Source organism: Ornithorhynchus anatinus, chromosome 8 (assembly GCF_004115215.2).
Source record: "Ornithorhynchus anatinus isolate Pmale09 chromosome 8, mOrnAna1.pri.v4, whole genome shotgun sequence".
Lineage (NCBI taxonomy): Eukaryota > Metazoa > Chordata > Mammalia > Monotremata > Ornithorhynchidae > Ornithorhynchus > Ornithorhynchus anatinus.
This window is the reverse complement of record NC_041735.1, coordinates 57,329,261-57,352,573: the sequence shown is the minus strand read 5'-3', so window position 1 is coordinate 57,352,573 and position 23,313 is coordinate 57,329,261. Positions and strand designations below refer to the sequence as shown.

The window sequence follows — 23,313 nt, the reverse complement described above, 5'->3', positions numbered from 1 at the left end:
TGTTTTAAGCGCTGAGGTAGATACAAGCTAATCAGGTTAGACACGGTCCCTGTCCCACATGGGGCTCACAATCTCAGTCCCCATGTTACAGATGAGGTAACTGAGGCCCAGAGAAGTGAAGTGACTTACCCAAGGTCATATGGCGGGCAAGTGGTGGAGCCGGAATTAGAACCCAGGTCCTCTTGACTCCCAAGCCCGGACTCGCTCCATTAGGCCACGCAGTTTGCATATGTGGCCAAGTGGACCATTGGTCTGACCTCAGCGCCATTCCTTTTGTGTGCTTTTCAACTCATTGCCTGGTAGGTAACTTAAAGTTGCCTGGTAGGAAACTTAAAGGCTGCTCCATTGTACTCTGCTAAATCCATTAATATAAAGGCCCAGCATTTTTAGCCAAATGCAGCCAAAGGCGTAGGTTTCTGAATGTCAGTTATGACGATGGTCTCCTGTCGAGAATGATGGATGAGCTTTGATTCTAAGAACCCGCATGATGGAATTTATTATAGCAATAGTGGCTTTTGCAGTATTACTTGCTCCTCCTTGTCCCTGCCCGTCGTGCTCCCGCTGGAACACGCAACATAGTCAGGCAAAGGTGCGGCACGTTGACAAGGGCACGTAAAGGTCTGTACGGCTGAAGTGAGAATCAGCTTGGGCCCAGTGGAAAGAGCACAGGCCTGGGAGTCGGGAGGATCTGGATTCTAATCCGGATCTACCCGTTGCTTGTTGCGTGACCTTGGGCCAGTCCCTTCTCTGTGCCTCAGTTTCCTCAACTGTAAAGTGGAGATACCTGTTTTCCCTCCTACTTTAGACTGTGAGCCCCAGGTGGGACAGGGATGGTGTCCAACCTAATTAACTTGAATCTACCCCAGAGCTTAGAACAGTGTTTGCCAGATAGTATGCGTTTAACAAATACCATTAAAAATAAAAAGCGAACACAGCAAGTGCCGATCCTGAGTCACGGGGCCACAGAGCCACGGGCTACTGCAACCCTCGTCATCCTCGTTAGCCAGATATTTTTCAGGATTCGCAGGATCGAACGCTGCAGCCGATTCCTTGATCAGAAGGTGTCACCACAAAGTAGGCAGTCCTCAGCAAGCGTTCCCATACGTGCATTATATTAAACGGAGGAATGATGTGTGTTACAGTGATTGTGGGCACTGGAATGTATGTGTGGGCAAGAATGAAATTCCGACCAAAAAAGCTGCATTTCTAAAATTAATTTCAGAAAGACAGATCAGAGCACATATTTGAGGTCTAGGAATCACATCGAGCGTTAGCCCATATTCTTGGGTAATAATTACAGAAGCTGTGGGAAGCACACTTTCAAAAATGAAAGACCAGCTCAGCACCTGAAAGAAATAAGACTTAACATTCGTAGTGCTCTATAGAGCCATGAGGGGCAAAGCGCAAGACCGTCTCTGCTATGCGGTCTGGGAACAAGGCCAGAAAGTTACATGTAGGGGTCCGGCTCGATGTAATTATAGGGTCATTAAAGGAGATGCTGTAATTTTTTTTTTAATCTTCCTGAAGATTTGGTCTCATTGTTGGGGTTTGACTACTTTGAAATTGTTAACCCTTAAAAATTTCTGAGATTGAATGTCTTCATTTCAACATCTGAACATTTTTAAAATGTCAACTGTGGGGAGTTCTCACTCTCTCACACTCTGTCTTGCTTTCCTCCTGTTCTAGAACAAATGCGTTTGGTAATCGCTCAGACTTTCTTAAGGTGACAAGAATGTATTCTCCAAACTGGTACATAGACCAAAATGCTAGGCTTCTGGCAATATTTGAAAGGGCATCAGCAATATTAGAATCTAAAGTACATTTTAGTGGAAAAATGATAGGGTTTGCCTGGGAGATTTTGTTTTCCAATCCAGTTTTAGAATCTTTACATTTATTTGTTTTTTATGAAAACCATTCCATTTAGTTACTTCACGGAAACCAAGGGAAGATGAAAAAGATGGCCAGGCATACAAATTTGTGTCCCGGGCTGAAATGGAGACAGATGTAAAAGCCGGCAGGTACCTAGAACATGGGGAGTATGAAGGAAACCTGTATGGCACCAAGATAGACTCCATTCTTGAAGTGGTTCAGACGGGAAGAACCTGCATTCTTGATGTAAATCCACAGGTAAATGCTATCCGTAAACATTTTTCTTTCAGAGTTTAAAAGTTAATTTCAAAATTACTGAAGCTGTGGGATGCCCTGGGTAATTTTTTAAGTGGTTTGTTCCCTTGCCTGGCAGGTACCACTTTACAATAGAAAGATTTATTTCAGTGCTTTGGTTAACTGCTAAATTGCTTTCTTTTCAATTGATGGAGGCCTGGGAGGGATGCATATATTGAGATTAAAGGAATGGTTAATCTTTCCATTGCCTAGTTTTAGGATTTCCAGCTGTAAATAGTGACACTAATACATTGTAGGGATTTTCATCCTGTCTCCGATCCAGAGACCAGTGGGTTGTTGTGAAGAGGGCAGAGAATTTCCAAGGATGAGGGGGACAGTCAGTAGTCTAGACAGGAAAACTCAAGAAGGATATTTTTCAGGCTAGACATGGGAAAGACCCTGGGGGTTTTTAATTCTTATGAAAGAAAATATTCAGGTGGTGGTACGTTTTCAGGCACTTGTCCAGTTTGTTTCATTTTTTGCTGATTTAAGTTTCTGTATTTGACTCAGTATAGTCCTTTCTGATTCCAGGCTCTCAAAGTATTGAGAACATCAGAGTTTATGCCGTACGTGGTATTTATTGCTGCTCCAGAATTAGAGACATTGCGTGCCATGCACAAGGCAGTGGTTGATGCTGGAATAACAACCAAGCTTCTAACGGTGAGCAATGCTTTCTGAAGTTCTAGGCCTAATTTTCAACATGGGTTTAAGAAGTAGTTTACTTTTGGATGGCATCTTCCTAAAGTCCAAGTATTAATAGCTATCAAATATACGATTGATAATACTTTAAAGCTGCATGCTGTAGGTTGATCATGAAAAGCAAACACCTTGAAACATCCCAGGGTGTGTAAATATGCACATCCTTTGTATTTTTGAGTGTGGCGTTGAGTTTTATCCATATAAAATCCTTTCTACATTACACATGCAGGTCATCCCTTCCTCTGTCGCGTTTGATTTTTGCAGCCCCTAGCACTGGTTTCCGTTGTGCTGCCTATTTCATGATCTTTCTGAGCCTGTACCTTCCTGTCCTTGAAAATATTTTCATTAAAGTCGTTTTAGTAGTAGTGAAAGTATTCAACTACCCTTTCTACATGGATGATTCCCAAATCTCCCTCTTCAGCCCTGACCTCTCCTTCTCTTCAGCCTCACATTTCCTCCTGCCTTCAGGGCATCTCTATCTGGATGTTCCACCAACACCTCAAACTGAATCTGTCCAAAGCAGAACTCCTCATCTTCCCACTGAAACCTTTTCCCCGCCGTCTTTCCCATCGCTGTAGACAACACCGCCATGCTCCCTCTCTAACAGGCCCGTAACGTATCCTCGACTCGTTTGTTTCATTCAGCCCATGTTTTCAGTCTGTCACCAAATCTTGTCAGTTCTTCCTTCACGCCATCACTAAAATCCCCCCGTTTCTCTCCAGCCAAACTGCTACTATGCTGATCCAAACACCTTGACTACTGCACCAGCCTCTTGGCTCTCCCTACTCTAGTGCATACTTCATTCTGCTGCCCGGATCATTGTCTAAAAAAAACTGCTTCCGTCCTTGGCTTCCCACTCCTTCAAACTTTCCAGTGGTTGTCCAATCACCACCGTATCAAATGGAAAGTCCTGACCCTTGGCTTTAAAGCACTCAATGAGCTCTTCCCCCTCTTCGTTACTTTTTTGATTTCCTACTACAGACCATCCCGCCTACTTTGCTTCTCCAACATCAGCTTACTCAGGGCACCTCAGTCTCATCTATCGCCATGCTAACCCTTTCGCCCACCTCCTCCCTCTGGCCTGGAGCTCCCCCTTCCCCCCCACGCACATATATGACAGACTACGACTCTTCCCACCTTCAAAGCCATATTAAAATCACTTCTCCTCCAAGAGGCCTTCCCCTACTAAAGCCCTCATTTCCCCTATTCCCTCTCCCTTCTGAATCGCCTATGCATTTGGACCTGTCCACTTTAAGCACGTGATAGTCATCCCACCCTCAGCCCCACAGTATTTATGTATAGCTCTTGTAATTTATTTATATTAATGTTTATCTTCTACTCTAGACTGTAAACTCCTTATGAGCGGGAATGTGCCTACCAATTCTGGTTTTTTTTTCAAATGACATTCGTTAAACACATACTATGTATCAAGTCCTGATATAAACACTGGGGTAGATACAAGTTAATCAGACCAGACAGAGTCCTTGTCCCACATGGTGCTCACAGTCAGGTAGGAAGAGAGAACAGGTATTGAACCACCACCGTTTTGCAGTTGAGAAAATTAAGCCACAAAGATGTTAGGTAACTTGCCCAAGGTCACCCAGCAGGCAAGGTGCGGAGTTAGGATAAGACCCTAAACCCTCTAGCTCCCAGGTCTGGGCTTTATCCACTAGGCCATGTTGCTTTCCAGTTGCTTAACACAATGCTCTGCATACAATAAGCAATCAAGAAATAACCACTGGTTGGTGGAGCATCCCCTGGTTTCAGTGCCTATAGTACTGGGCACTTGGGGAGTTCCAAACAAACAAACAAATGATACACTCCCCACCCACCAGGCCAAAACGTTGACCAGAGCAGTTAGTTACATTTATTAAGCATTTACAGTAGCTAAGTAGTAGGACAGATACCAGGTTATCAGATCAAACACTGTTCCTGTTCTACATTGGGATTTATAATCTGTCTTTACCTCTCTGTGCCTCAGTCTTGTAATCTGTAAAAATTAGGGTGTGATTTTCCCCAGATGACAAACAGAAGACCAGTAGCAGAACAGAAGGCTCCTGCCGCCCCTTTCTAACAAAGACAACATCTCAGTGAGGCACATTACAAAGATGTGCAGTTTCTACCCTCTATACTTTGGCATCTAAAACACCTAGTGTACTGTGTACATCTTCACAGCGGGTATTAGGTGTAGAAGTGCCCGCCGAGAAACAGCTTGGCCTACTGGATAGAGAACAACAGGCGTGGGAGTCGGAAAGACATAGAGAAGCAGCGTGGCTCAGTGGAAAGAGGCTGGGCTTCAGAGTCAGAGGTCATGGGTTTGACTCCCGGCTCTGCCACTTGTCAGCTGTGTGACTGTGGGCAAGTCACTTCACTTCTCTGGGCCTCAGTTACCTCATCTGTAAAATGGGGATTAACTGTGAGCCTCACGTGGGACAACCTCATTACCCTGTATCTCCCCCAGCGCTTAGAACAGTGCTCTGCACATAGTAAGCGCTTAACAAATACCAACATTATTATTATTATTATTAAAGACCTGGGTTCTAATCCTGCCTCTACCACTTGCCTGCTGAGAAGTTACTAAACTTCTCTGTTCGTCAGTTCTCCCAGCTGTAAAAATGGGGATTAGGACTGTGAACCCCATGTGGGACATGGACTGTGTCAACCTGATTAGCTTTTATCTACCCCAGTGCTTAGTCCAGTGCCTGGTTTACGTAGTAAGCACTCAACAAATGCCATTCAAAAAGTTCTGTGTTTGGTATGTGCCCTTTCAGCTACGTGTTGAAGTTTCAGTTTTCACTTGGAATCTTCACAGTGGATTCACTTATTTAGACTAAAGTCTCCACGTTTCGTGTCAAACTTCTCCAGGGAATTTAACGAGCAGACAGTGCAGCATGACCTCAGATGATACGATATAACAGAGCACAGCTGGGGAGATGCGAGCTGACAAGTTTTGCATATGGTAGTCAAGACTGGAGTGACTCTTAGAACAGAAACTTTCCAAAGGTTCTGTTAGCAGTGGGCAGGATCGAAAACCCCAGCACTCACTTAGCAGATGCTACAGCCCTGCAAGGGTTTGCCTTTATTTGGTCATTTTCACCTACTCACCAAATGAATAAAATCTCCAGGCAATAGCACCTTGTTCCCATCCAAAGGGTGGTGCTTGTCTTCCTTTTGATCTGGGTGTGTGCGGCTGTGTACACGCACACCTGTGTAATCTGGAATCCACGTGTAGAGACTTCATATTCGCTCACTGGTGGATGAAATGGCAACCAAAACAATTGGATGAGGAGCAATCCACATCAAAAATGTAGGAAGCGTCCCCATATGTATGGGCTACAGTGTAGATTGTGGGTATTTGTCTCCTGGGTCAAATTGGTTCTCGCAACAGAGGTAGGTTAAAAATCAAATCTTGTGTGCAGATCCATACTAGTCTGGGGCCAGCTGGCTTCTGCCCCACTAAATCATCAACTGTAGAAACTGCAGCTCTTACGAAGCATCACTTCCTTAGATGCATTTAGCCAGTAGGAGTCTTGCGTCCCAGCAGCAATAATAAGTTTGGTTGATTCATTTTTTTTTTTTTTTTTTTAAGAAAAATGCCCACAAAATCCCAGTTTTGTGGCACACCCACTCGGCTCAGTTTTCCCTCAAAATAAAGTGAGTCAGAGTGGTTTTCTTTTCCGCATATGGAGGAGCCTTGCCCTCTTAGCGGAGTTCTAGAAAAACATGCATCTGGTCTCTGTGATCTTAAGTTCTACTCTTTTGCAGAGTTTCAGGGCCATGAATCTAAAACCTGAAGAACTAATGGAAAATAAGAGTTTAGTGAAACAAACCCATTTTTATTTAATGTCTCGCCTTAGGGTAAGGGCTGGTTTTAATGAACACTGAATTCTATTCGTCAGGTAGGTTGTGCGATGCATCTTAAGGCACACTTTCTTTCTAAACTTTTGGACAGGACACTGATTTGAAGAAAACAGTGGATGAAAGCGCAAGGATCCAAAGAGCATACAACCACTATTTTGATTTGATCATCATCAATGACAATCTAGACAAGGCCTTTGAGAAGCTGCAGACTGCCATAGAGAAACTGAGACTGGAACCACAATGGGTCCCAATCAGTTGGGTTTACTGAAAGATGGTCCATAATCCACAAAACTTGTAACATAGCTGCGAGGATAAAAACAAAAAAAAACTTTCTATTGAGAAGAATTGAGCAGAGATGGAAGATACCTGCTGCACCCAGGCATTTTCACTCTGTAGAGTCCAATAATAGTACACGTCTGAATTTTTATATAAAATGTTGAAGGGAAAGTGTACTTAAATATGTAATTTATTTTAATTTTTCTAACTTTTTACAGATAACCTTTCTATTCATGTCACATAAGGAAATGCGTTGAAGCATTTTATATGTTTTGATTTAGTACCTTTGTCTCTTTTCATCAAAGAAATTCTTAAATCCTTCACTTGAGAAGTTACATTGGCGTCTTACATTTTCACTGTGATAATGGATACTTGAAAAATTTTGTACAACTGTCATTCGGTTCAGTGTTCAACTATTGAATTATCAGTAATTTTTATCAGAAGCAACACTAATTCCTGACTCGTCACCTTAATTTAATTTCTTATGGGGGCAGAATTTTAATATCTGATGTCAAGGCCAGCATGCCACCTTTATATTCCATCATCGATTTATTGTTTGATGAATTTGGGGAGGGCAATCTCCATGATTTTTGTATGGCTGTTGATTCTAATTTACGCAGTTATACACTGTGGGCCTCCCACCCCCCAAAATTTATATATTTTTTGAGGAAAGCTACAGACAAGTGCTAAGCAATACCTTGCCCTCTAATGAGGTGGTTTTATTGGGAACCAATCTTTTTTGTTTCTTGCAGTGAGGTTCTTTTGCTGCTGGGGTTGCCACGGGGGAGGGAGAATGTCCTAGAACGCTAGGTCTCTCAGAGAAATGAGAGTAAGAGCAGGGTTATTCATTTTCATGTGTAAAAAATTGATCTTAAAGAAACATTTCTTTATAAAGCTTTTTACTAAGATATGCTCACCCTATGTATTTGCATCTGTGTCTTCAGTTCCTGTGAAAATTAAAGATGGCTCATCTTTTCCATTTGGGAATATTTGTGAGTGATCAAAGTGTGGTAAGAAATGTAAAATATTGGGATAGTTGTGCTGTTTGTTGTGTTGAGGTCCATAATGGCTTGTGAAATTTAAAAGTTGTCAACTGCTATATATAAATAGATGCTATTTATACATTTCTGTTATATAACAATTTTTTTTTATGTTCAATGACTGGAGAAAAAAAGAATTGTAGGCTCATTGACATGGTACGTATTCCTGGATTCAAATTGGTCCATGGCCCCTTGGGGGCTTTTTGCTAGTGTAAATTCTGCTGACAGCATACTGTCAATTCTTCTATAATGCATGTTTTCATTACGTGTATTGACTCGAGCACTAGTGGAGAATTATTCTTCCCACCACACACACCTCTCTGGCTGCAGAATAATATGGGATCAAAAGAAGTGGTTTTGCAGTTGCGTTAAATGTCAGGCGAGTCGTGAGCCCTTGGAGGTGAAGGAACCCAACTCTCAAGTTCCAGAAAAATTGACTATCAGGATAATGCGGATCATTAGGGAAGGAAGCCAGAGATGTGTTTTATATTTCACTAACTTGTCACGTAAAAGCATCGATATCAGCTACTTGGATAGAAGTTTAAGCGTCTTGGTAATATTTGTATGGTGATTTATAGGCACCAGGCTACCAAATTGTTTGTCCCCACCAAAGCATAACCTACAAAATGCCAATACAATGGGTGTCCAGTGGTACTTTTTCGGGAGAGAAATTGAATAGAGATGTATGGTCTGTGCTCCTTTGGGCTTTCAAGAGGCACGTGCCTATAATAGAACTGGGCTTGGAGAGTTTTAAGTACTAACTTTGTTCCCTAAAATGAAAGTTATTGTTTATGAAAATGAAAACCAAATCATGATGTATTTTTAAAATTCCACTATTTTGAAAATATAATTCAGAAATACAACTGAGAGCCTTAGTCTTTAAACACCATCAGAAACTTGACAGAGTGGACTCGTAGCAATATTTCTAACCTTCACTCAGCAACGTGGATAGAAGGAGCTGCACAACAGTTGCTTTGTCACCTTTTACATTACCGTGCTTCTTTAGGATAGTAGGGCGGACTCGGTCATTTCTACGTGGCATCCAGCTATACTTCCGTCCTTCCCCTCTCTCTAGGAACTTACCGTTTTCATGAGCTTTGAGGCCGCTTAAGCCTTGTTGGGCTGCATCAGAAGGTTTGTACCCACAAAAATATTTCCATGTTCTTGGTAGAAGTGAATTGTGTACATAATTATTGAAAGTATAGGCCACTCGCCCATACGATGAGCTAGAAAATAGTCTATGGATTTTTTGTTTCGTTACACATGACTGAATACTGTGTCTACCGAGTAGACTGTTAGTTTCTCCTTAACACATAGGAGCGATGGTTCATTTTCATTTATTCCAGATGCCCCAGTGCTGTAAACTGGGGTGCAAAACCCTGAATTGCATCCTGGTGTGAAGGTCAGTTTGAAGTTGGACCTTTCACCCGATCAGAATAACGGACCCTCTCCCCCCCACCCAAGTCTTTAAGTCCATTTAAAAGTAGATGGCACAGGGGAACAGTATGATATCTCAGCATTCTGCATCTTCCTACTGAACAAAAATCATGAGCATGAACTTGAAACAGACTTCACAGAGGTGAACAGGAACGACGAAGAGAATTACTGGGCTTCTCCTCGTAGCTGAAGAGATAGAAGTGAGAGCTGTCAGTAAGCTTAGCAAGAAGATGGAGCAATTTGCAATGGCGTTGCAAAACTTACAGGAGGAAGAATTATTTGTGGCAATCACAAGTCTAAACACCTGATAATAGGGCTGGAGTTTGGGTGATGATTTTGCTGGATGCTGCTGCTGAAATTGGAAAGAAAAACAATACTTTTGTTGATTGAATTTACTGTCTATACTCTGGAAAAGAAATAAGGAATGCATCTGTTTTTATCAACACCTTCATTGACTAGTAAGTTCATTATTTTAAGTACTCTTGGACGAATGCATAAGAAGTGTTTGAAAGGTTTCATCACCGTTCTTAAAAATAGAATTGTTTTTCAAACTGGAGAAAATAAGTTTTGACCATAACGAGAGTGGCATTCACATGGGCCACAGATGAGTCTAAGAGCTGCTTTATTTTAGGCACCCATAATAATATTGCTGAGTTTTGCATACCAAAATGATGAAAAACCAGTAAAAAAGCTAGTTATACACCAAAAGTCAGTAGTGATACCAATGTCGCTATATCACTTTTAATTAAAAAAATACATCATTGAATTTTTATAAGAAAAGTACTAGCCTAAGCAAATCAGATCCCCAGAGACATTGCATTGCTGAGGGGGAAGCCAGGTATGTTGGATGGGTAAAAAATAATTATCCACTTTCCCTTATTCTCTATTTGATTTCAACATCTCAGAGTAGCCATTTTCAATTTTCGGGAGTCATCTTTATCACCAAAGGTGTAGTAGAGGTATCTGGATATTGTCCATCTTTTGAAAACCCCCTCACACAGTAAACACTTAATAAATACGATTGTAAGTACTATGTACCCACCCCATGTCTAAATATGTTTTTCATAAAATGGAATGTGTTCACATGCAGTCAAATGACCAGTCTAATTCCCACAAAGTTCTGTGATATTCTTTGATCCTGTTGATAAGCACAGAGACTTTCTATTCTGCCTTTTTTTTTAATGGATTTGTGGCTATTCATTCCATAATCCTTAGAGTTCCTTGTGATTCTTTGGTGAAAGGGACTTTATAGTTTATAGTGTTCTGCTATTATTACCCTCAACCTTCTTGGACAAAGTGGCTGCATGGAACAGCAAACACTAAAACAGACTTTTCATGAATTTTAAAGTTCGTCAGCTTTTTATAATGTTTCCAAATTTTAATATTCATTTTTGTGTCTCATCCTATAGTATGACATGTCAAACATTCCCAGAACAATTTTTTTTTCCACAGAAAGGCAAAAAAAGCCAAGATCAGTTTTGTGAAGAGAGCACTGGGGAGCAATTTCTTCCAACCTGTAATGTAATCATTTGACGATTAGCTCATTGTAACTAGAGGATTGGTGTGAAGTTGTCTCACTTTACAGGTGGAGTCTCAGATTCAGTAATTTATCAGAGAAAGAACTAGCATAATTTTTAGGAATTCTTGATTCCCAATCCTATGCAGAATTGAAAGTCCATTGGCTCTCTATTCCTTTTCTCTACCTATTTGTGCAGTTCAAATCAAGAGAAGGTAGTGAATGCCTAATGTGTGCAAAACACTGCTGTACCAGACCTGGAGAATGACATCAGAAGCAAAAGACACATGGGGAATTGACGGTATTACTGCAGATTTGGGGTTAGAAGAAAACTACTTCAGGAGCAAACTTGTTTCAAAGAGGCTTGCTTTTTTTATGGTACTTAAGCACTTACTCTCTGCCAGGCACTGTGCTAAGCACTGGAATAGATCCAAGATATTCAAGTTGGACACGGTCCATGCCCCACAAGGGGCTCACAGTCTTAACCCCTCATTTTTACAGATGATGTAATTGAGGTCCAGAGAAGTTGGGGCTTGCCCAAGGTCACAGCAGACAAGTGATGGAGTAGGGATTAGAACCCAGCTCCTTCCAACTCCCGTGCCCATCTGTATCCACAAGCTATGCCGCATCTAAAGGAAAACCCTAGGCTGGGATCCGCTGGAGCGTCATCACTCCAAGTCTGACTACTTCAACCTTGGAATATAATTAGTTTCCTGTGAACAGGGATATATACATAATAATAATGGTATTTAAGTGCTTACTATGTGCCAAGCACTGACGTAGATGCAAATTAATCAGGTTCCACGTGAGGCTCACCATCTTCATCCGTATTTTACAGATGAGGTAACAGGCCCAGAGAAGTCAAGTAAGTTGCCCAAAGTCACCAGCTGATAAGTGGCGGAGCCGGGATTAGAACCCACGACCTCCGACTCCCAAGCCCGTGCTCATCTTCGCAGTAGGAGCTAGGGGAAAGCAAGATTGACCGGTCCCCTGCCCCCAAATCACTGCAACACAGAGAGGAATAAGACAAAGCTAAGACAGATGGAGCCAGAGAGAACGCATGCACTTAAAATGCTAACTGGAGAGAGCTATAATTCCCTCCCCACCTACACTGCTTTCTCCCAAACGCTTTCACTTCAGCTCTAGAGCTGCAGCAATTTAAAAGTTAGTTCAGTGTGATGGACGTAGTAAGTGCTTAATAAACACCATCTAAAGCAGAAAAACATCTTTAAGAACTATAATTTTTTCCCTTCCAAGCGCACCTTAGAGCCTCCAGGTAAGGGTGAGTGTCCATATTCTCAGTTGCCCCCAGTGCTCCGTACGGAAGAGGAAAACAAGAAACTTCCAGTCACCCACCGGCTGCCTTTTTCGTGCAGATGGCGGAGCAGAAGCCGCAGAGACCGTAATCGGGACAGGTTTAGGCCTATAGCCAACTGTACCATATTGACACTTGGAATACAGGATGCACTTCTTAACTTTGCTGCATGTAAATCTTCCTCCCCAAATCCCAGCTTTTCATTCTTTAATTGGATTTGACTTTCAGATGAATGAGCTCTGCAGCACACTGGTGATTAAGCTAAGAAAGGAGTGTCAAGGCGTGGGCTGAAATAGACATTAAGTTGTTGGAACTGACCGCAAGAAGCTTTTTTTGATGCTTTTTGGGCATAACAATGCATGCTCTCTGTAATCTTTGACAATATCGAACAATTTAAGAGTAGAAAGCTTTCAAATTTCCAAGAGAAAAATTTGAAGGGAAAGGGAATAGTTTAAATAACCTAATTATTGGTACTTCCTAAGTAAGACATTGTAATAATTTCTGTGTAAAGGAGGCATTAATTTTGTCTGTCCAAATAAATTGGGCTGCATTGCAGTTTGGAGAATAACATGGAAAAATTAATCGTAATATTTCCCATTTGCCTAATCTTTCACACATTTCATGTATAGTCCAGAATACCAAGTGTTGGAATGAAAAATACCTGGGGGTACCTACTAAATCCCGACGAAATATTTTTGTACATAAAAGAAATAAAGATTTAACATGGGGAAAAAAAGTGGCTAACATTTATTGGTGAAAGGCACTCGGCCTAGTACTATTTCTTCCATCACCCACTCGACGCCGCTACAGACCTTTTCAGCCGAGCCTGTTTCAGTCACTTGTGTGACCAAGAACCGAATGCATTCAACCAGGTCTTCCTTTTCTTACATATAAAACAAATTTCATAGCCTGGATCAATCTATGTGAAATGTCAGAAATGAAAGCCGGAGGCTAAAATGTCAGCCTCCGTCTTTAAAAGGGAACAGGCAGCAAATCTGGAAAAAAAAAGGCTTTCAAACATGAAATCCAGGGGTTTTTATAAATGATATTTGTTAAGCACTTACTTTGTGCTAGGCATTGTACTAAGCAGGGAGGTAATAATGTTAATAATGTTGGTATTTGTTAAGCGCTTACTATGTGCCAAGCACTGTTCTAAGCGCTGAGGTAGATACAGGGTCATCAGGTTGTCCCCCGTGAGGCTCACAGTTAATCCCCATTTTCCAGATGAGGGAACTGAGGCCCAGAGAAGTGAAGTGACTTGCCCACAGTCACACAGCTGCCAAGTGGCAGAGCCGGGAGTCAAACCCATGACCTCTGACTCCAAAGCCCAGGCTCTTTCCACTGAGCCACGCTGCTTCCAGGTAATCAGTTGGACACAATCCATGTCCCACATTGGGTCCACGGTCCTAATCCCCATTTTACAGATGCGACAACTGAGGTTTGATTGGCGCGGAAAGTGTCTGAGATGGGTTTGCCCTTGCACGGAGGGGAGCCGAAGCAGGATGGAGGGCAAATATAAGAAGGGGGCTGAGTTGTGAAAGGGTAAAGAGGCTTGATGTTAGCTATAGAAGGGGTGAGTAAAGTTGAATGGCTCTGCTGCCGCGGGTGCTGAGCAGATCAGTTTGGTTGGTTTCAGCTCAAATTACTCTTCTACCCACTGGAAGGGAGAAAAGGAAGGGGAGCAACGCTAAGGAATATACGATCCTCCATTTTAGGCTCAAGGCGAGACAACGAAGGGGTTTACACTGAATTAATTGAGATGGTTGGAGTTACTCTCCTAGAGGCCACGTTATTCTGGTCAACACAAGAGACAAAGCAGGAGAGAGAGAGTATGACATCCCGAGTCTCCCAATAAAAAGGGCAGAGCAATCACTTCAAAGCTTCCTTTGAACATCCTCAGACTGTTGGAATGCACACGGAGTTCCTGAGTGAGTCTTAAAAGACAAGTTAAGTTCAGTTTGAAGTCCATCCCCATATTTAATACGGGCTCACAAACAAATTAAGCCAGTCGTATACTACTTTCAAATCCCATTAACAGTTCATTCTTCAATTACTCTCCTATGAGCCGGTCACATCCAGGGGAGTGCATTAGCTCCGATAAGTAACTGTCCTCACACCCCATTTATAATGACTTGAAGTGCACTTTTGGCATGAGAGTGCCATTTTCTTTATGGTGATGGGAGGAAGGAGAAAGGTAACAATAATAAAAAAAAGGCTGGACATATTCTGGAAAGAAAATCCCCCGCACTTTGGATAAGAATCTTAGAGCGACCGTGTTGCTCCATGTAGCCCAAATGTTAATTTCTCACACCCTAAAGAACTCCGTAATTAACGCAAGCGGTTCAGGAGACGTCAAACTCTCCAACAAATCCATAAAGCAAACCTCTCGTTTACTGAGGCTGATTCTGGCGATGACGGTCCAGAGCACAAAGTCCACTCAGCACTATATAAAGAATCAGAGGGCGAAATTTCGGTTCTTTCACGATGGTGGCTTTGACCGATGACTTCGTTCTTTCCAGGTTAATGTTTGATAAGGCAAACAACCTCTGTACAATCCCAAATCTTTCTAAGTCAGCAAGAGGGGCGAGGGTGGGGTCTTGGAGGGCAGAAGAGCCATCAGCAGCTGTGATCCTGGGCTGAAAAGAAACACAGACTACATTAAACCTCTCATCCTCGTGCTGCAGGCTGACGACGTTCATTTTCGACAGTTTGAGATGATAAAACTACGCATCTCGAAAAACCTCCCTAAACTAACTTGTCAGATTTTTACGGTAAACGGAGCCGATAAATCCAGCTGGGCGGCCTAACGGAAGATGAAAGATGTGCTGATTCCACCTGGGGCTCATTCTATTGACTGTTCCTGAACACGTGTTAGATGACCTCCTTTATCAAACACTAATAACAGGTGTCCGATTCGGGAATGAGCAAATACTCTCTGACGCCGCCGCCGGACCCAGACGGCCCACGGCCCAAGAACCGAGGGACTTCACTCAGTCCGCTCTTCACTGCTGACACACGACGTGACCGTCAAGCAGAGCCCTCCAAATTTCTGAAAAGCCTCAGGACGCATCAGGCACCCTTGAAAAGACCAGTCTGGCCTGGAGCAAGCTAGCTGTGGTGTGTGAAGTGAGCGGGGTGCTCCGAGCCTGAGGAGGGGGGGTCTCTTCCAAACCTCACTCTTAGGCAAGGCTCCAGCCAACCTGCTAGGAAAATCCCGTGGGGGCCCTGCCCGAGTCACACGAATGGAGATTCCCTTCACTCGACCACATCCGACGCCCAGGCCCACATTCCCGACAGTGGGGCGGGCAACCGACACTGATGCTCATTCGATTCATTCGTCCAATCGTATTTACTGAACGCTTACTGTGTGCAGAGCACTCAACCACGAGCTTGCCAGAATGTCTGAGTACCACTTTAGGGCGCTCCACTGTGTAAAAGCGAGGCACCTCTCTGGGAACCCTACACCGGGTAATTCTTGGTAGGGATGTGCCTACCGCATTCCTTTTTTGCCAAGTATGCTGTTTCTCCAGAACCCGGCAGCCTTTGTTCTTCTTACCGCCACAGTGTGAAGGAAGGGCCGAGGGGGCTCTGTGCCCCCAGCCCGAGGACCGCCCAAGCCACTGAGCCCTTCCCTGGCACCTTTGCCCGACTGCTCTTTGGGCTCTGGAGGTGAGGTCTGGTGGCGGGGGGCAGCAGGCCCGACCGCCCCTTACCGGCGCAGCTGTTCGCAGATGAGCTCCGCTCCGCCAAGCCCAAAAGCCCCTGCCTTCCCAGAGCCAAGGCCCCCCCACTCCTCCCGGGGCCACGGCCCACACTGACGGGCTTTCATTAATGAGACAATTTGTTCTTAATCAAGAAAAACGTGGTATTTTCCTCCTGGGGCTGAGGGCCATCAACTCCACTTGGGTCTCATTTGATGACATTTCCCGAGGGCAGTCGGGCGAATGACGTGCTTGGAAAGATGGCAGTGGATTGATTTTGGCTCCTCTGAATTCCCTGGTGATCTCTGGGCAGATAATAATGTTGGTATTTGTTAAGCGCTTACTATGTGCCGAGCACTGTTCTAAGCGCTGGGGTAGATACAGGATAATCAGGCCGTCCCACGTGAGGCTCACAGTTAATCCCCATTTTACAGATGAGGTAACTGAGGCACAGAGAAGTTAACCCAAAGTCACACAGCTGACAAGTGGCAGAGCCGGGAGTCGAACTCATGACCTCTGACTTCGAAGCCCAGGCTCTTTACACTGAGCCACGCTGTAGTGCCCCTCCCGCCCCGGGCCGACCCCAAGAAGCTGCCGCCCACCCTGTTGGGGGCCCTGGGCGGCCCTCTGCTTACCAGGCGGCAGAGCGCGGGCACCAACTGCAGCTCACGGCAGGTCTCCAGCAGCGCCGGTGATGAATCGGGCATTTCTGCGGAGAAGAGGGGACGCCGGGGTCACTTCTAAACCGCACACCCTCCCCCGTGGTCCTGCTGCTCCGAGTCATGGAGACAGGGTTTCTCGAGAGGTTCACAAGGGACCCCACCCACTCACCGACGGCCACTCTTTCTCCTCCGGGCCTCTGGGAGCAGCCCCTAAGGGGTGGCCAGCGCCGTCTGGAGAAAGGGGCCGAGTGTGGGGCTGCAGGGAAACTCCCAGAGACGTCCTGCCCTGAAGGGTCTCTCTCCCACTAGAGTGACCTTCAGACAAGAGGTCTGGGCCTGCGGCACCGGGAGGACGCCAGAACGGGAAGTCGCTTCCCGGTGAGAGGAGTGGGCTTGGCCAGCCCAGAGCCCTCAGCCCCCTCTCCTGTGAGCCAGCACCTGGCCGCGGGACCCTAACGGCCCGCAAGCAGCCGAGAACAGACCCAGCCAAAGAAACCCCCCCGCAAAACACAGAGCCGGGTGGTGTGGGGGCTCCCGGGCTCGGAGCCCGGGTCCCGTGGGCTCGTTACAGGGCTGTGTGGGTCGGGGAAATGGGGAGAGTAGAGGAGGAATGGTCGTCGCGGCGAGGGGAGGGTTTCTGTTCAGGCAGGAAACCTCACAAGGGAAACATCTGATTGGAGAAGGCACCATCGTGCCCGGCCTGTTCCCCAGTGACCCTTCCACTGTCCACTTCTCAATCCTCATCTCCAACGACCTCCTGTTCCACTCCAACTTGGACACTTGCTCAATCCCATCATCTCTCACCATTGCAATCTCTATCCTCATCAGCTCTGAAATCCCTCTATCCAACCACCGCCTCCTCTCTCTCTGGAACACCCCCCCCCCCCCCCAATCGGTCCTGTTCCTCACAGAGACCTCCAATCTTTTGATCCCTTTCAATGTTCACGCTAATAAACGAGAAACCCTTCAGGGCAAGGAACATGTCTAATCCCAGCTCCGCCACATCTCTGCTGTGCGACCTTGGCCAAGTCACTTCACTTCTCTGGCCCTCAGTTACCTCATCTGCAAAATGAGGATTCAGAATGTGAGTTTCATGTGGGACAGGGGCTGTGTCCCACCTGATTAACTTGTATCTACTCAGTGCTTAGAACAGTGCTTGGCACATAGTTAAGTGCTTAACAGGTATCATAATTATTATTATTGTACTCTCCCAAGCACTTAATACAGTGCTCTGCACATAGTAATAATATTGGTATTTGTTAAGCGCTTACTTTGTGCAGAGCACTGTTCTAAGCGCTGGGATAGATACAGGGTAATCAGGTTGTCCCACGTGAGGCTCACTCACAGTTAATCCCCATTTTGCAGATGAGGTAACTGAGGCACAGACAAGTTAAGTGACTCGCCCACAGTCACACAGCTGACAAGTGGCAGAGCTGGGAGTCGAACCCATGACCTCTGACTCCGAAGCCCAGGCTCTTTCCACTGAGCCAAGCAGTGCTCAATAAATATGACTGATCATATCCCATTTGGTCTCCATCCCTGAACTACTTTCTCTTGACACACAAATTGACACCTTCAACACTGCCCTCTCCACAGAACCCAACTCCCTCGACTCCCTGTCTCCCCACCACACCACTGACCCACGGCCCCGGATCACCTCCACGGTATGTCTCCTCCGCTCTCGTCTTCGAGCTGTGGAACAGTGCTGGAGGAAATCCGGACTCCAGGCTGACCTTATCCATCGGAATTCATCCTCGCTTGCTTTAATTCTGCCCTCTCCTCCGCCTAAGAGCAATACTTCTCCAACCTTATCGACTTCCATCCCCATTGCCATGCCAGCCGTTCCAAGGTGTTTAACTCCCTCAAACTTCCTGTTCCCCCAGCCCCATCTCTATCCCCTACTGCTCTGCCACATACATTTTTGTTATGATTGAAACCATCAGGCGTGAGCTCCCTAAAATCTCCCCTGCTCCTCTCCAGTCCCACCCTCTTCCTATGCCCATTTTGACTCTCCCAATTTTCCCATCAGTATGTCAAGGGATCGCTCCTCTCAAAATCTTCCCCCCTCCACCTGCGCCTCTAATCCCATGCCTTCACATCTTATCAAAACACTTGTCCCCTCCCTTCATCTTCCTTCCCTGACCGCCATCTTCGACTGTTCGCTTTCCAATGGATTCTTCCCCACTGCTTTCAAACATGCTCATGTCTCCCCGTCTCCTAAAAAAACACACCAAGAAACCCTCCCTTCTCCCACGGCCCCTTCCAGTTTCTCCATCAGCGGGAGCCTGCAGACGGTCCGTACCTGCCAGGGCGCTGATGAAGAAGTAGGCCGTCGTGAGGAGTTCCTTTTTCCTGGGCGTCGGTTCCTGGGGAAGTTGTGGCTGAGCCCCCGGCTGCACGGCGCAGCCCACTAGCTGCAGGAAAGTAACCAGATGCTCCTGCTGCTGCAAGGATTGCAGGTCTTGGTCCTCTCCCAGCTGGAGGGAGCCTCCTGTGCAAATGTCTTCCAGCTGCACGGGCCACACAGAGACAGGCAGACAGTCAGTCAGATGGCTCTATCCCCTGAGCACTGCACATCTGGAGACGAAGCCCAATGACTCAGCAAGAGCCCTTATTTTTCCCACCAAAAATGCCACCCCAGAGGGGTCGGTCATTGTAGCCCTGCCCACCTGCCTCCCTGCCAGTTCTCTCAGAGACTTCAGATTTCAGCTTCATTCATTCAATAGTATTTATTGAGCGCTTACTATGTTCAGAGCACTGTACTAAGCGCTTGGAATGTACAAATCGGCCACAGATAGAAACAATCCCTGCCCATTGACAGGCTGACAGTTTAATCGGGGGAGACAGACAAAAACCATAGCAATAAATAGAATCCAGGGGATGTACATCTCATTAACAAAATAAATCGGGTAATAAAAATATATACAAATGAGCAGATGAGCACAGTGCTGAGGGGAGGGGAACAGGAGGAGCAAAGGGAAAGGGAGGGAAAAGGGGGTTTAGCTGAGGAGAGGTGAAGGCGGGGTAGGGAGGCAGCAGAGGGAGCAGAGGGAGAAGGGGAAGCTCAGTTTAGGAAGGCCTCTTGGAGGAGGTGAGCTCTCAGTAGGGCTTTGAAGATGGGAAGAGAATTAGTTTGGCGGAGGTGAGGAGGGAGGGCATTCCAGGACAGCGGGAGGATGTGGCTCGGGGTCGACGGCAGAATAGGTGAGAACGGGGGTCGGTGAGGAGGTGGGCGGCAGAGGAGCGGAGCCTACGGGGCTGAGGGCAACAGAGGCCATCGCCCGTCCCTTCCCAAGGAGGGGAAGGAAGAGGTGGGGAAAGAAGGGGAGAGAAGGAGAAGTCCGTGAGGCAGGGAGAGGGGGCTTCGGGAACTCTCCAGTTGAGGTCAGGAAACCCAGCCTGTCTGATGTCAGCCCAGAGATCGACTCCGCCAGCATCTCACAAGGTGAAGGCGGTTCACTTGAGCCAAACTCACTTTATTTTTGCCCTCTGAAACCAACCCTCACAGCTAGAGCCCTGCAGGGATCAGGGCCGGACCTTAGCCTGGTCTGGGGCTCTCCGGCCCCTTGAGGGTCTGCCTAGAGGATCAGCTGGCAGGCATGGTGACTACAGTGGTGGATGCCACACAGACACAGACACACAAGCACACCCCTGCAGTCCACGTGGAAGCCCTGCTCCCGCCCTGGCACCGGAGGCCCTGTGGGTCTGGAAGGATCTTCCCGACTGTGAGCCTGTCTTCTAGACTGTGAGTCCGCTGTTGAGTAGGGATTATCTCCATCTGTTGCCGAATTGTACTTTCCAAGTGCTTAGTACAGTGCTCTGCACTCAGTAAGCGCTCAATAAATACGACCGAATGAATGAATGAAGGATCGTGCCGGCTCAATACACCCCCTCTTCTCCTCCCCACTCCTCCCCTGCGGACAGATGGGGCCCAGTGAAAGCAGGAATGTTGGCTAACGCCCACCCCACCCTGCCTACCACCTCGAATGTCTTTAGTGCTTGACGGAGCCTCTGGCCACCTAGGCACCGGACACTCCAGCTGGGAGTGCAGCCTGACAAAGGCATTTTGAGAAAGTGAATTCCACGGGGTTTGGGGAAATACGTGCGTCTTCCCTGGCTAGCGGCCCAGGAGGTTTTCAACTCCCCTGAAGATACAGCAGTGCTACTCGGCACTGTTCACTCTGGGCACGGTGGGACCAATCCAACTTCCCCCCCCTCGGTACCTGGGAAACCGGGCTCCTTGACACAATCTGGTTTCGGGGAGAGCAGAGGACTAGAAAAAGTTCTCATCAAGTTGAGCACAATCTGAGCACTTAGCACCAGTTTACTAAGGCTTTCAAGTGGGCGCTTGGGGAATAGAAATGCTTCCCTTCACCCAAAAAGATGCTGCTTGGGTTGGGGAGGCTGGGCGGGAGGGGGGACCTAGGGCAGAGAGCACCACAGAATGGATCCGGGAATCCGCCTGAGTGGGAAAACCTGGTTAGATCACTGAGCCGGCACACAAACGCCCCCTGTTCCTCTGGACCTCAAGTGGCTGTGGCTGTCTGGGCTGGCTCTCTCCACTCTCTCTTGGGAGACCTCATCTTCCCCCTCCTGCCCGCCCACGGGTCCCCCGCTGACCAAGCTTCCGTGGGGAGCTCGGAAAGCTAAGGAAGAAGATGACGACAATGAAAGAACGAGCAGAACTGTTTGGGAAAAGGCCTCTCGGCAAGGAAACGTGGGAGCGGGATGGCTCCCCAGAGGCCTTCAGAGTCTTGGCAGCCCAGAAAGGACGATCGTGGCTGGGAGTGAAACATCCGTGAAGAGGAAAGTTCTTTCTCCTACCGCTTTTTCGAGGGCAGCGAGTAATTCTTCGTCTTTCAGTGCTTCGTGGAGGATGTGACCCAGAGCCTTCCGGTGCTGCTCCGGGAGGTCCTCAAAGGCATGGAACCTCCTCTCCAACACAGCTGCCTCTGCCAGTGGAAAACAGGCAGCCCCTCAGAACGGCCTCGCGGAGAGTAGCACCGGCGCTTGCTCCAGGGGCTTGACCCATGACCCCGTGGCCGCCTATCCCTGGCCCGTTTCCTGCCTCTGGCCCGGAACCCCTTCCCTCCTCAAATCTGACAATTACTCTCCCCGACTTCAAAGTCTTATTAAAGGCAAATCTCCTCCAAGACGCCTTCCCTGACTAAGCCCCCCTTTCCTCTTCTCCCACTCCCTTCTGCGTCACTCTGGCTTGCTCCCTTTATTCATCACCTCCACACCCGCAACCCCACAGCAATTATGTACATATCTACATATCTTATATCTTATGTACATATCCCCCAGACTGTGAGCTCATTATGGGCAGGGACTGTGTCTGTTGTATTGTACTGTCCCAACCGCTTAGTACAGTGCTTTGCACACAGTAGGTGTTCAATAAATACAACTTAATGAAAGAATGAATATCTGTAAAGTATTTATTTATATTAATTGGCTGCTTCCCCCTCTAGACTGTAAGCTCACTGTGGGCAGGAAATGTGCCTGTTTATTGTTATACTGTACTCTCCCAAGCGCTTAGTATGGTGTTTCTTCCTCAAAGGGGATGCTAGGCTTGTAAAAGTCAACCTGAGACACTGATTTCCCCATAACAGGCTGGAGAGGTGGGAGGGAAAGAGCCCCCCCTCCCCCCCCCACCACCTCGGGACAGAAATTCTGTTTCCTAGAACATGCCTGGCTTTCAGATTTTCCTATTTCTTATGGTTGCCAGTTGGGTGTTCATTAGCCAGATCAACTGCTTTTCCAAGAGTCACTGTCATTCACTGTGATAAACACAGGCTGCCAGCCTAACCCTCGTGTCTGCAGAAATCTCTGAAAAACCCAGCATAAAGACACAGGTCCGTTCACCTGTGAGACTGCAGGCAGTCTGATTTTAATAATGCAGGCTATTTAGATTCCTGTTTTATTGCTGACTGTATGTCCCATTTATATTTAAGGCACAATCTTTTTCCAAGTCCCCCTTTCTCTTAATCACAAAACTGACCATTTGCCTTTTAACTATTCCTCCTCTTCGGTCTCAGCCGGCCGGTGCCCCGGTCACTGAGGCCCAACTGGCGAAGTCTGTGGCCCCTCATCGCTTCCAGCTCATTAGACATCCTGGCTGTGGCACCCAGCTCCCTCTGCTCGCTGGATTTTGCATGTGCATCTTAGCTTGGATCTTTGTTTTCCACCCCAGCATTTGCATCAGTTTTCCTTCTCTATTCAGGCAAGCCATTTTTATGCCAGCCAATAACAGGACTTCATGACAGCAATATCCCTCAAATCACTCCAAGAACAGCTCTGTGAGGGTGGATTCCCTCGATCTCAGCTCTCTCAGCACTAGCGGCCAAGAGGAGTTGCTCTGTTTCATTTTCAGAGAGAGGGGTTGGGCCTGGGAGTGAGAAGGACCTGGATTTTAATCCTGGCTCTGCAACTTGTCTGCATTGTGACTTTGGGGCAGGTCACTTCACTTCTCTGTGCCTCAGTTTCCTCATCTGTAAAATGGAGATTAAGACTCTGAGCCCCATGTGGGACAGGAACTGTGTCCAACCTGATTAGCTTGTATCTACCCCATTGCTTAGTACAGTCAGTCAATCCTAATTATTGAGCATATACTGTGTGCAGATCACTGTATTAAGCACTTGGG

The 23,313-nt window shown here is 46.4% G+C and overlaps 2 protein-coding genes across 4 annotated transcripts in view; one reads left to right on the top strand and one right to left on the bottom strand.

Annotated features, from left to right (window-relative positions):
- Window positions 1-8,123, top strand: part of PALS2 (protein associated with LIN7 2, MAGUK family member) — a 71,975-nt gene extending 63,852 nt beyond the window's left edge. For all 3 annotated transcript variants that reach the window (XM_029070339.2, XM_029070336.2, XM_029070340.2), the window contains 3 exons: window positions 1,925-2,127; window positions 2,695-2,823; window positions 6,815-8,123. In XM_029070339.2, coding sequence (XP_028926172.1) covers window positions 1,925-2,127; window positions 2,695-2,823; window positions 6,815-6,991 — 509 coding nt within the window. In that variant the 3' untranslated portion in view covers window positions 6,992-8,123. The remainder of the gene's footprint in view (window positions 1-1,924; window positions 2,128-2,694; window positions 2,824-6,814) is intronic.
- A 6,136-nt stretch (window positions 8,124-14,259) lies between these two features.
- The window catches only part of GSDME (gasdermin E), a 35,711-nt gene continuing 26,657 nt past the window's right edge, over window positions 14,260-23,313 (bottom strand). Inside the window, exons 7-10 of the mRNA XM_029070343.2 lie at window positions 21,495-21,622; window positions 18,973-19,180; window positions 16,644-16,717; window positions 14,260-14,943 (exon numbers count right to left, since the gene is read on the bottom strand). Of these exons, the coding sequence (XP_028926176.1) occupies window positions 14,698-14,943; window positions 16,644-16,717; window positions 18,973-19,180; window positions 21,495-21,622 (656 nt within the window). The 3' untranslated portion in view covers window positions 14,260-14,697. The remainder of the gene's footprint in view (window positions 14,944-16,643; window positions 16,718-18,972; window positions 19,181-21,494; window positions 21,623-23,313) is intronic.